Source organism: Triticum dicoccoides, chromosome 2A, assembly GCF_002162155.2.
Source record: "Triticum dicoccoides isolate Atlit2015 ecotype Zavitan chromosome 2A, WEW_v2.0, whole genome shotgun sequence".
NCBI lineage: Eukaryota > Viridiplantae > Streptophyta > Magnoliopsida > Poales > Poaceae > Triticum > Triticum dicoccoides.
This window is the reverse complement of record NC_041382.1, coordinates 36,596,767-36,609,151: the sequence shown is the minus strand read 5'-3', so window position 1 is coordinate 36,609,151 and position 12,385 is coordinate 36,596,767. Positions and strand designations below refer to the sequence as shown.

At 42.1% G+C, this 12,385-nt stretch overlaps 1 protein-coding gene across 1 annotated transcript; it reads right to left on the bottom strand.

Moving 5' to 3' along the window:
• Nucleotides 1-2,139: 2,139 nt before the first annotated feature.
• LOC119352997 (E3 ubiquitin-protein ligase UPL3-like) lies at nt 2,140-12,378 on the bottom strand. The gene is made up of 17 exons (XM_037619579.1): nt 11,689-12,378; nt 10,122-10,232; nt 9,815-9,931; nt 9,558-9,725; nt 9,322-9,477; nt 8,417-8,656; nt 8,187-8,308; nt 6,681-8,091; nt 5,469-5,567; nt 3,846-5,363; nt 3,489-3,716; nt 3,276-3,380; nt 3,109-3,189; nt 2,964-3,032; nt 2,738-2,866; nt 2,537-2,656; nt 2,140-2,439 (listed from the first exon to the last, which is right to left on the bottom strand). Exons 1-17 carry the CDS (start codon nt 12,340-12,342, stop codon nt 2,374-2,376), a joined length of 5,394 nt encoding a protein of 1,797 aa, XP_037475476.1. The 5' UTR covers nt 12,343-12,378; the 3' UTR covers nt 2,140-2,373.
• Nucleotides 12,379-12,385: the final 7 nt, after the last annotated feature.

The following is a 12,385-nucleotide window of genomic DNA, read 5'->3' as shown; positions in this document are numbered from 1 at the left end:
TCAAAAAAATATATGAGATTTTTAAACGAAAGCGTTTTTGAAATTCTTTACAATTTTTAAAATTCCTGAGCATTTTCTAAATTTATGAACCAAATTTGAAAACACAAATATATTTTTTGAAATTTTGAGTAATTTATGGAAAACATAAACATTTTTAAAATTTCCAAAAAAGAAAACATGAGCATTCTTTAAAAGAAAATAAACATGAAAAAGGGAAAAAGAGTAAAAATAAACATAAAAACATTAAATGGACATTGTTGAAAGGGTAAAATGCATCTAAACCATAAATAAAGGTTTATGCACCAAGTGTAAATCGCACGAGATCGAAATTAAAGAATAGTAATCACTAATCATTGTTATTGAGCTTCTTATGATGTATCGGTTAATTCCTACTTTCATAAAAAAGATACTATCCGGAGGTTTCATGTTAATTAGAGATCAACATATCATATAATTTTAAATACTACCTCCTTCGGGAATTACTTCTCGCTTAAATGGATGTATCTAGCACTAGATACATCAATTTGAGCGACAAGTAATTCGAGAGGAGGGAGTATATCTCAACAGATAATGTTTCATAGTTTTAACATAAGACATCAACTGACCATTTATGCAGCGGACTTTGTTATGAACTGAACTGACAGAGATCATTTGCTACAGTACCTAAGCATCACGAGTTATCAATCTGACCGACTTGGTTATTAATGGTCAACCACTCATTCATTAAATCCTAACTGGCACAATGTGTCAAGAAGTGCTAGTGTTTTTCAAGGATTTGAGCTTCTCTTCAATATGTTCAGAACCTGCGCGTGACAGAGGTAGGCCTTGTGTAGAGAACTTTATTCTGAAAGACAGGTTGTCCCACCCAAATCAAAAGCAGTCCATTGATGTCCCTCTTGGGATTCAGAAAATCTGGTTTGATGGGACAGGTTCGGTGTGCAGAAAAGTCTAATACAGGTTGTATATGTTTTGAGTAAAATGATCGATTGATCTTTCTTTGTTGATAGTGAAACTATTTGTACTATTACACGGGACGCTAGAGAAGAGACGTCTGTACAGAAAGAGATGCAAGCAACAGTCGCGTCGGTTGGGAGAGAGAGAGAGAGAGTCAGAGAGCGAGAGAAGGAAGAGAATATCACCTAGTCCTCCTACGGCAGGCAGCATCGTCATCCGGATGTGAAGATCTTAGCGAGAGCTGCTGGAATGCAGCTCGGGGTGATGTTGGTGGTGCCCCGCTCTGGATGGAGATGGGTGGACTAAGATGTACTGCCAGTAGTGAAGATAAACATGTAGGGGTGTGAGAGGAATGAGTTATTTCTAGTAGTTGGTGCATACGCATCGGATGCGCGTAGGAGAGATTCAGCAAAGTAGAGACAACATACAAGTGTGTGTGCCGCGGGCTTAGCGAGTGCTAAACATAAACGGGCAGCGATGCGTGTAAGAATGGATTTGACTAATGCAAACCATGACTTTCATTTCACGCAACAACAAAAAAAACCATGACTTGATAGACTACGGGCAGTCGTCACATTATTGGGCAAACTACTACTACATCATCTAGGTAACACGGGCTTTACATCCAGACTGCACACACCGGAGACCGGACGGCACACGCATCAGCATCAACTACACCCAAAAGACCTGGCAAAATCTGATTGGATGCCCCGAATTACTACATCATGACCACGCACTGGAACAACACAGTGACCATCAGATTGGTTACAGCAACCATCGGGCTAACAGCTGCAAGCAGTTGTGTGCCGCGACCAATGTTTGCACACACAGTTGAACCTCGAGACTGAAAACAAAAAAGGAATCCCAAGGTGGCATAGATATAGGGATCATATAAGAACTTCTCTTTTAGAGATCGTGCCTCCCAATCAGGAGGAGGGCTTCTAGGTGTCGTGCAACAACAGAGGCATATCCAAATTCCTTGATCGTGGTGACATGATGAATCTCATAAATTTCTTGCACATGTTGAACACCAACTAGAAGTTGAAAATATCTTTAGCTTACACAATGTCACTAGGCATTTAGTTATTCAAAAGATGTGCACTAGTCGAGGGCATAACTTTCGTTAGTGCGGGTAAACCTAGTAATCACGAGCACAAGTCACTCAAAATAGACAGAGTACGATAATGAAGTATAACGGACGACCAAAAGAGAAATGTCTTCTTAGTCACTATAGAGATCAGTTGGAGAATATATACGAGTGCCCAGGAAAATAGAGAGAGAATGTTATAAGCACAGGCACCACAAGATCCGGGCTCTAAACCTTTCACAAAAGAAACGACTTATAGCCTATGTTATACATGGCAATGAACAAACTAACTTTGAATAAAAACTGGTGCATGTATGTTAGTTTTGAACCCACTATGAAAGATCAAACGACCCCTGGCCTTCGTTGATAGCATAAAGCAGCTTCTTGTGCATAACCTCCTGCAACAATGTTCCGACGACCATAGCACAAGTCAGTTTCCAGGCAAGACGATACGGAAAGGTGGAACAAAAAATTCATCAACCAAAAGAACCAAACCTTTGTCGAGTATGGCGGAAGTTTAAGATAGTTGGCACAAGTCATGACACTAGGCAGATCATCATCTGCAGACTCTGCTGCTCCAGCTGCATTTGAAGTATTCGCCGCAGTCGAAGAGTGCTGGCCAAGAAACAAAATGGAAAAGCTTAAATAACATGAACGCAGAAATGATGTCATTCTGCATTGCTACAACAGGCTTACCTTCCTAACTATAGTCAGCTTAGGATTTAGGGAGGCTAAGCCACCAGGTGGAAGCCGAGGAGCACCAGTCACAAACTGGCAGAATGCATGTTGTTGCTCCGGAGTAAATTCCGTCATGATCTCAAGTAGCTGCAAACCAACAGCACAAACATTAAACTGAAGTTCCAAAAATCTGAAATAAAGCTGTGTGAAGAGATGTGCCCTTTTTTAAAGATGATGTACTCACATTGACAATTGCTGGACTCTTCGAGGTATAACCATGATCAAACTTTATATGTTCGACCAGTGTCTCCGGCTGCATTACATGCATTTGCTCAGAACAAGTTAAATAATGATTATAGAAGGGAGAAATAAAGTTAACAGGGCATTACCTCCCAAAGTTCCCGTCGACCACAAATGAGATAGTCAAGCTCTTGAGGAGAAAATATTTGGAGTGATGATATATCAAATACCTGAATTAGAAAAATAATAAGAGAAATGCAATAGCTAATTAACAATAATTGCCAGCAAATAAGATATCTTAGAAAAATGAGAAAACCTGATTAAATCCAGCTTTGAATGCTTCTACTTGACGCATTATTCCAGTCTTAAGTGTAGCATCCACTACCAGCGAAATGTACTCTTCTAAGTTGTAAATGCAGACCTACAGGAAGTTAACAATAACAATGAATAGTCAACAACAAAATTAGAAGCAAAAGCTGAAGTACCACTTAGATGACAACATAAGAACCTAATCTACTCCATCACATACCACTGTATTTTCTTCACCTTCCTTCAGAACAAAATCCGGATAGCCCGGAAGAGTAAAATCTAAGCATAGGTCTTGAATAGGAGCACCACGAAAGCCCAATTCTTCTATTTGTTGACTATGATTAGAGCAGGACTCCAGAAATCGCTTGCGTTCAACAAGAACTTGCAACTCTTGAAGTATTTTACCAAACTCAGCATCAAAAGATAGTATGTCGTACAAATCAAGTTCCTAGTAAAGCAAAATATTTTGGCGTCAATACAGAAGACAGTAGAAGAAATAAAAAAAATACCAAGACTTGACAAGAAGGTGGAAGGGAATATTGGAATGGATCTACTGCAAGCGGGTTCTCATGCTTACTTGTCCAAGTAGAAGCTTATAAAATGCTGTTGACAAAGGCAAATCAAGAAGCCTTCCATCTTGCAATGCTTTTGCCATGATTCGACCAACTAAGCGGAAATACTCAACAACTTTGAAGAATTTACTACCCTCTGAAGAAGCAGTACTAGGTGGCCAAGGCCGAGGGAACAAGCCAAGAGGTGCATGTATCAAGTTCCTGCTATCAGCAGGTGAATGTGAATCAAGTTTTTTAGCTTCTAAAGAATCAGAATCAGATCTCCATAATCCCAAGCCAACCCTTTGCAGGTCATGACTTAAGAGGGTGTAGAACTCCAAAGTTGGACCAAGTCCAGTTCCCACTTCACCAAAGTATTCAACTTCAAGAACAGCCTTCTGATTGGAGAACATCTCCATTACTTTGGCAGCAGAATCCAGGATCCGGTTACGAGAAACACGAACTTTCTGGCGTTGCAATCTACCAATCCGGACTTCTCTTTCAGTCGCTGAGCTATTATTATCACCCTGTTGTTGCTGAAGACGATTCAATGCCCTAGATAACCCAAAAGCTGTGGAGTAGAAGTGTTGTCTTCTTGTTTCAAAAGGAAACAGAAATGGACAAGCTTTGGTCATCTGATAACACCAAGAAGGTAAACTACCACTGCAGAGTGCAAGAACATCCTGAATTTGCCGAGCAAGCTTTGGTGTCAACTTACTGCTGATAAACTCCTCTGAGGGTACCTTAGCTCCGGTGCCATATAACCCATCCAGGGTACCAACTTTTCCCTCTATAAAATCATCACAGGTTGCCTGTAGTCTCAGACGAGGAGATAGCTGATTCAATCCCTCCAATACACGCAATAGTGCTAAAATATTATAAGTTTGGGTCGATTTCTCAATATCACAAGGAAGTTCTCCTTGCAAAATGCTATCAAGAAGAGAAGTACATTGTTCTTGAGATGTAGCTCTGCAAAGTTCTGATTTGGACGATTTCAGCACTAAAGATGAACCTCTGGTTGATTCCCTATCCACTTCGTTATCAGCCTTTTGATATGTTATAGTGAACATATCACTCCAGAGACGGCTTCCATCATTGGGTAAATCAGAACCACCTAGCCTTTCCTCATCATCCTCATCATGAACTACTTGCTGTTGCATAGCTTGATATACAGTCAAATGCTTGCTAAGCTGCTTGCCGCCAGCTGTAAAAATCAATTTGTTCGAATGTTCATGTGCACTAGTTCCAAGTGGAAGGCCACGCCTATCCTGGCTACCTCTGATACCACGACTACCGACAGAAGCAAGCCCAGCCATGGCAGCTGCAGCAAACGACATCGCGCCCCGCGAACCAAGTGTGCTTGGATTTCTAAGTTCAACAGAACCTGCTCCCCTGCTACTAAAAGTATGTTTTACGCTGGAGCCAGATGAGGGTTGTGTCTGGTTATCACTTGCTATTGAGGCAATACTAGACCCATCAGCATCTGCCAGTTTTACATCATGCACACTCTCTGGAACACAGTCAGGAAGAGACCCACGTAGAACCTGGGGATTTTCAACAAAAATATGCAGTTTTCAGTCATGCCCACTAAAGCCACATTAACTTGCAGAAAAATAAAGAGATCAACCGAAGTACTTTTGAAATACTACCTCATGGTCATCATCTTCATCATCTGAAACATCATCATCGTCATCACCAAGCATCAAAGCATCATCAGCCTCAAAGGGAGATGCGCCCAGTTCTTCGTCCTGCATGTAGGAAACAGAATGTATCATGCACAACGAGCATAAATACAATAATAAAGTTTAACATCACATGACATAGTGTACAAGAATTGGATCAGAACTTTGTTCAGGGATAAGGGAATTAGTGAAATAGTAATCCAGTTTCCAACGCATAAGTGATCTATTCTGCATGTAGGAAACAGAATGTATCATGCACAACGAGCATAAATACAATAATAAAGTTTAACATCACATGACATAGTGTACAAGAATTGGATCAGAACTTTGTTCAGGGATAAGGGAATTAGTGAAATAGTAATCCAGTTTCCAACGCATAAGTGATCTATTTTGTTATACAGGTGAGAACTGGTAAGGGGTACTTGCAGCTAATTACATAGATATAATTAAACTGACAACTTAATTTATATATTTATCACTCAGTTAGGCAAGAAAAGCAGTATTGCATTCGGGCAAACTTTCAACAGTGAAATGAATCACATTGGTGAATATGCTCCCACTATCACAAGTTCTCAACTATGGAATGTGCCATTGCTGCTTAAGGTCCGTGCCACTCTCTCAACATATAATTATTGAATAGGATGAGGAACTGCAACAACCTTTAGGCACATTCAGTGATCGAGATAGTGGTGGGAGCACCAACCTTTCCCTACATCATTGGTTTTAGTTAGACAATGTCTTCATCAACTGAAGCATTGTAGACATGGTGAGACAATATGTACTCCCTAGATGCCATATCAAACTGCAGGTCAAAAGGCATTGTACTCTGTAGATCTAATTTTATGAAATTCACACATTGGTTCCACAATGAAATTTGTGTTAAATAATAATTTCATAACGGTATTAATCATGTCAATTCCCCTTAACAGTTGCACATCAAATTATTAAATGAAAGGAGAGCAGATATAATCATGAAACGACGACGAAAAACAGTAGGACGGTTGTTATAACGAAAATCAGCTTGGCAGCTGAGTAACTGCAGGGAGGCACTACCAAACAAAGAATATGTAGTCAAGCATCTGCATCAAATTTTGGGGAACTGGCAAAAATTCAAGACGTACTGGAGGAAATATATATTCTATAGATTATTAAGAAATGAGTCCATAATGAACAACAAACCTCTGAGCTACTGTGACCGTGTGGTGGCTTCACTTCTGCATCTTTCTGTGAAGCAACTTTCCTGCGTGCTGCAGTCCTAGTATGTGGTCCTTTTGGTTCATCGGACATCGACTTAACAACAGCTTTGCCTTTTCCCTTGGATGTGTTTCCGCTCCCCTCCTGAATATCCTTCTTAGTTGCAGAATCAGCATCAGCCAATGATTTCGACCTAGTTGAGGGCCGCCGGACAGATTGAGTTGACGAAGCCACTGGTGCTGTTGCACTAGGTGCCACAGATTCAGAATTCTTTCCAGATGATACTGCAGGATAAGATATTGACTCACTACGCTGGATTCTAGGCCAAAGGAAATCTTCAACGGCTGCTAAACTTGCCAAGGGATCAATAAGAACTATATTGGATGAATAATCCTTAAGCGTTTTTTCACCCGCTGCTCGACACAGGCGCAACTTCAGGGGCTGAGATAGAGCACTTAATCCAGAGGATGGACGAGATCCTCCCAAACTGGACGTCCTTCCAGAATGGCTAATCACAACTGGGAACCGTTCCAGCGAAGACAACGCGCTTTGCAGTTTTTGAACTAAGAATGCCATTGGAGTTTGATTCCCTACCGCATCATTTGGAAGGGCAACATATATAAATGCTTTATATCGCCTGAGTGCCAGGTGACGCAACTTGGGTAGGTTTGCTTCGGACACCTTTTCCTTTCCAAAGGTTCCACAAGACAAATAATTAAGCAATGCTGAGATAACTCCACTCCCAATAAACTCAAACGTGGAAACCCCATCCCCATTGCTAAGCTCAGACAATATTTTGTCTATGATGTCGTCTAACTGTTCCTCGACATTGCATAAGATATCAAAATCATCACCTCCCAGTGACTTTGATTTCCCTTTGGCTTTTGTTTTAACAGTGTCCGCAGTGGCATTCAATTTTGCACAGAGTGCCCGTAGCTTCAAAAGGTCATCAGTAACTGCAATATCACTTGAGCCGGGTTCAGAGGGGAAGTACTTATCTTTGAATGACTTCGCACGATCACTAACTGAAGCACGAATTCTAGTATTTGGACCTTCTAGCGTGCTTGGTGGTGAATTGGCAATAGTAGTATGGGAACCCTTTGGTTCATCCAAGGAATTATTATCAGTATTCCCAGCACTGCTGCGCCGGCGGCTGCGTCTTGAACGTGAAGATGTACATGTACCAGAATCAATATCCTTGTCCTGCTGTGGTACTTGAAAAAGCATTGGACTTGAGATTTCCTGGCATATAAGCGATTCTACAGCATGAACAACACCTTCCCTCACAAACATCTTCGAAAATGTCCCGGGGAGCTTTTCCATCAGAATTTCAGCTATCTGGAGAGCGGGAACCAACACATGTGGATCTTTCCAAGCTAAGATGCCAGCTAAGAAGCTGCAAAGGTCAATATCAGGTTAGATGGAACCAGAGGTACACGAGTACATGTATAACAGTAAGCAAGAATGGCATCTGAAGTTTCGTATTAGCACCTGGATATGTTTGTTGTGCCATGGAGAATTTCGATCATTTCCGCTGAGCTGTAATACATTAATTTAGCAATGACAGATAAGCATTTATGACGTATTGGTCCATTTACACTGGAGCCATACACCTGCAAGGGATAGAGTGTATCCAAATAATGTCTCAGATAACAGGATTTCAATAATGTTATCGTCAGCAACCAACATCAACTGATACGCCAGCAAACCAAGAGACTGACCTGTGTCATGGTAGGTAATATGTCCATGCCAAATTGCTGGAGAAGTTCAGGCTGATCACGCAATAACTTCTCCCGACCCGAGACTTTAATATCTGTTGAAGCAGACTCGCCTTGCTTGCTAGAACCAGGTTTCTTTACAGAAGAGCCTTTCATAAAAACATGGGAATGCGCTGGTAAAGAAATGGTTCCAGCAGGTAGAGGAGGAAGCAATTCGTCCGCAAGGTTCACAATTTCATACATCTGTGTGACACAACAAAGAATATTAGGATATGAAAACAAGCTGCAAACTACCATAGAACTACTACAGGAAACTCTTGGCTTTTGATAAATTAAAAAGAAAAATGGAGCAAGTAATATGGTATGATGTCGAGATTATTAAGGTTAACAAACAGTAGCTGGGCATCATCTAGGCGGTCACCTACCGCCAGTCTAGTGCATCTCTAAACCTTGATCAAGATCAATACTATCATTGTGAATTTCATATTATAACTGGAGAAAGAAAATCGGGTAGAAAACAGAGAAGTATATGAACCAAGAGCTCCAAGACAAACCCCTAATCCAATTTACCACATTGTTTGCTCACTGTTATAGCTTGCAGGACTGCACAAACAGCACGAGCACGGGAAACATTTGGCAAATTATTATACACAGAAAAAGTATCCAGCATGCAACTTTCTTCCAAATTTTGAATATTCTGTTGTGTGACATTAATTTCAGTTTACCAAACAAACCTGAACTGAATGCACACTTGAGTGAATTTAAAATTGAAAAAAAAGTATCACTCAAAAAGCTTCATCGGCTAAGTCAGATAAAACAACAACCGAACAGAGTCATCAACCGATGGCATTCAAATAAAACAGTAAGTAGCTATAATGTAGATATAGCCCTCATAAAGCAATAATCACCTGATCAGCTGGCCTAGTGGGGGATACAGTTGTACCAGCAACCAAACCAGAACCTGAAAGGATATCTTTAAGTGTGCCGCTGATTCCATGGAGGAGGAGTGTTTTAGCTGCCAATGGAGATCCACTTGCACATATTGACAGAACACGAATTACTCCCTTCAAGGATATATGAGCCAGAGTTAGCAAAGTTGCATAAATACTAAATAATACAGTAGATAAGTGAAATAGAAGCATACTGTATATGTTAATGTACTCAGTGATGCTTGTCCCGCTGAGTTGCTAACAGCTATTAAGCTAGCAGCTTGTGCAACCAATCCATAATTGCACAATTGATCCAATTTCTCTGGGGATGAAGCAAACGATTCTGCTATACGAGTCAGGCAAACAGAAGCATGTTCCAGCACCTGGAATACATTGATACAGATCATCAGCATCTAAGAATAGATGGTATCATGGCATAATCAGGGTATCCAAATACAGACAACAAGCATACTTTTGCATCATGGTAGTTCAGAAGATTTGTTAGCAGTGGAACCGCTTCCATTACAAAATCTGAGGCGTCTGAAGGAAGCTTCCTACACATATTGGCAGCTGTAGATAACGCAACTCTCTGTATACATTCCACCAAAAAAACAACTGTGAGTAGTAATAAAAATGTAGTACAGTATGTGTACAACAAAAAGATAGTGATATGACAAATTACTATGTCCCAATTTCTAAATGGTGCAAAAAAATAACATAAGTATTGAGAATGTTATGTCTAAATGCTGGAAAAACATAGAAGTATTTAGAAAAATTACTTGAACACCGGTGGAGAAGAAGTCAAGATATGATAGCACTGCCATTAGCGCGCCAGCCCTCAAGCAGGCAGTTGGATGCTCCTGGGATATCTTCTTGAGTGCTTGTAAGGACTAAAATACCCAGAAAAGGCATAAGAAAATATTAGTACCACATCAAGATCTAGCAATGATAGATTCTTCCTGCAGCATATTTTAAACAACAAAACAAAACAAGGAAAGTGGCTAATCTAAAGTGCCACAGAAGCAATACAATATCAAAATCTAAGAAAGTAATTCAAATGTCCTAGGTGCTAAACCTAATAGTTGTAGATACTACTCAATAACATATTGTGGAGCAGCAAACTAGATTCAATTGCACAAAGGGTTACAAAGGAATTCAAACAGATGATATCAAGTTAATTCACATTGTTTTGAATTAGACCCAAGAAAAGCATAAGTATAATATCCATATAAGATGGGAAGGCAGAGAAGAAACACTGCCAGAAACCGGTTATACATGAATCTTAGCATCTGATTTCCAACCCACTTCTTAGTATTTCAGATGGATCATTACAGTAGCACATACACAGGCGTGAAATCAGACCCTGAGCTAGAAATATTTCAGATGAAAAACATGTTCAAATAGCTAGCTTAGTCATGCACAAATAGGTGATTTGGCACAGCAAAACCGTGTTAAATGGCACCCAGGTGCTCGGCAGGAGCACCACCATGATCAGGCCTAGAAAGTCTTCTAAGGGGCAGATGAGGTCCTTAGATGGATTTGAGTTCGCTGGTGAGGATTTGGAGCCCGAGTCCTCCTGCGGCACCAGAGGAAGGGAAGACATCTCCATGCCCACAAGCTCCCTAAGGCTTTAAGGCATCACGTGCATTCGGACATGCTTTCATCTAACCATTTTTTCTTTCATGTGTCTCCTATCCTCAGCTTCTTCCTCCCAGAGCGACCAGTGCCTAGACCCTAGGCAGGCCCCAAGGCTACTAAGGGATCCGATCACCTTCTGCCTAACTCTCTAGATATTTCTTGTAACATCATTAAATGGTGAGCTACTGAACTAGGCAATATTTGGTACTTGCCAAGTGAACAATCAAACAAGCTATTTCAAATATATAGTTCCTTGAAAATTGATTATACACATATTTCAAACTTAATATTAACTGAGGCTAACTTACAACTACCACATCTGTACAGGTCACCGAAACTTGAGTCAGAAACATAACATAGAAAGCATACAGTGGAACTTCTCGAGTATGGGCACAACGCCAACAAAAATCATGTTCGTAACCTTCTCACCCATATTTATTTTAGCACTAAAATGGGAAAAAACCACAGCTACACAAAAGGCAAACTACTCATGAGCAAGTTCAAATATTATAAATGACCTGCAACACTAAAAGGAAACTCATGTAATGTAGGTTAAGGCTCTATGGGCAGCATAATCATGCATAATACAGTACACAACAATGGTTCACTAAACAAGCAGGGCGACATGATCTGGATCAGGCAACATGATAAAGAAGCAGCATGTACTATATATAAACCAAACAAGCGATGCAACAGAACAGTGCTCACCTGCTCCGCAAGGTCCATATATTCAATGGTGAGAAGCCGGGCGCAGAAGCATGCGACGGCGCCATAGTGCACAACGGCAGAGCAGGACGACGGAAGCACGTCACAGAGGTGGGTCAGGGCCCGCGCGGCGAGCAGCATGATGTCGGGGTTGCTCTCATGGTTGAGCAGCCCGACCAGAACAGGCACGAACGAGTCCACAGAGAACCCGGCGAGGGTGTCCTCGGTGCCGATGGACAGCATCTCGCAGAGCTGCGTGAGCGCCTCCACCTGGCGCCCCTCCTCGCCGTCGGCACGGAGACCCGCGAGCATGCTCTTCATCCGCGCGCCGTTCGGACCAGACATGGACGACGAGGAGGCAGCAGCGGCTGCGGCGGAGAGCGCGGACGACGGCAGCATGTCGTCCAGGCCGGCGCCAAGCTTCCTGAGCAGCCCCTGCAGGGCGCTGCTGGCGGAGGTGAGGCCGTGGGGGAAGGCCCCGTGGCCCTCGTCGTCTTCGTCCATGCCGTCGAAGCTGAGGCCCAGCATCCGCTCGGCCTCGCGCACGCGGGAGCTCTCCGAGGGCTCCTGCTGCTCCTTGCCCTTGTCGGCGTTGGAGGCGCGGCCGCCGCGGCGGCGGGGCGGGGGGTTGTTGCCGCCGTCGGCCGGGAAGTCCATCGGGGGCTGCGGGGCGGGCGGGGAGAGGACGACGGAGCGGCGG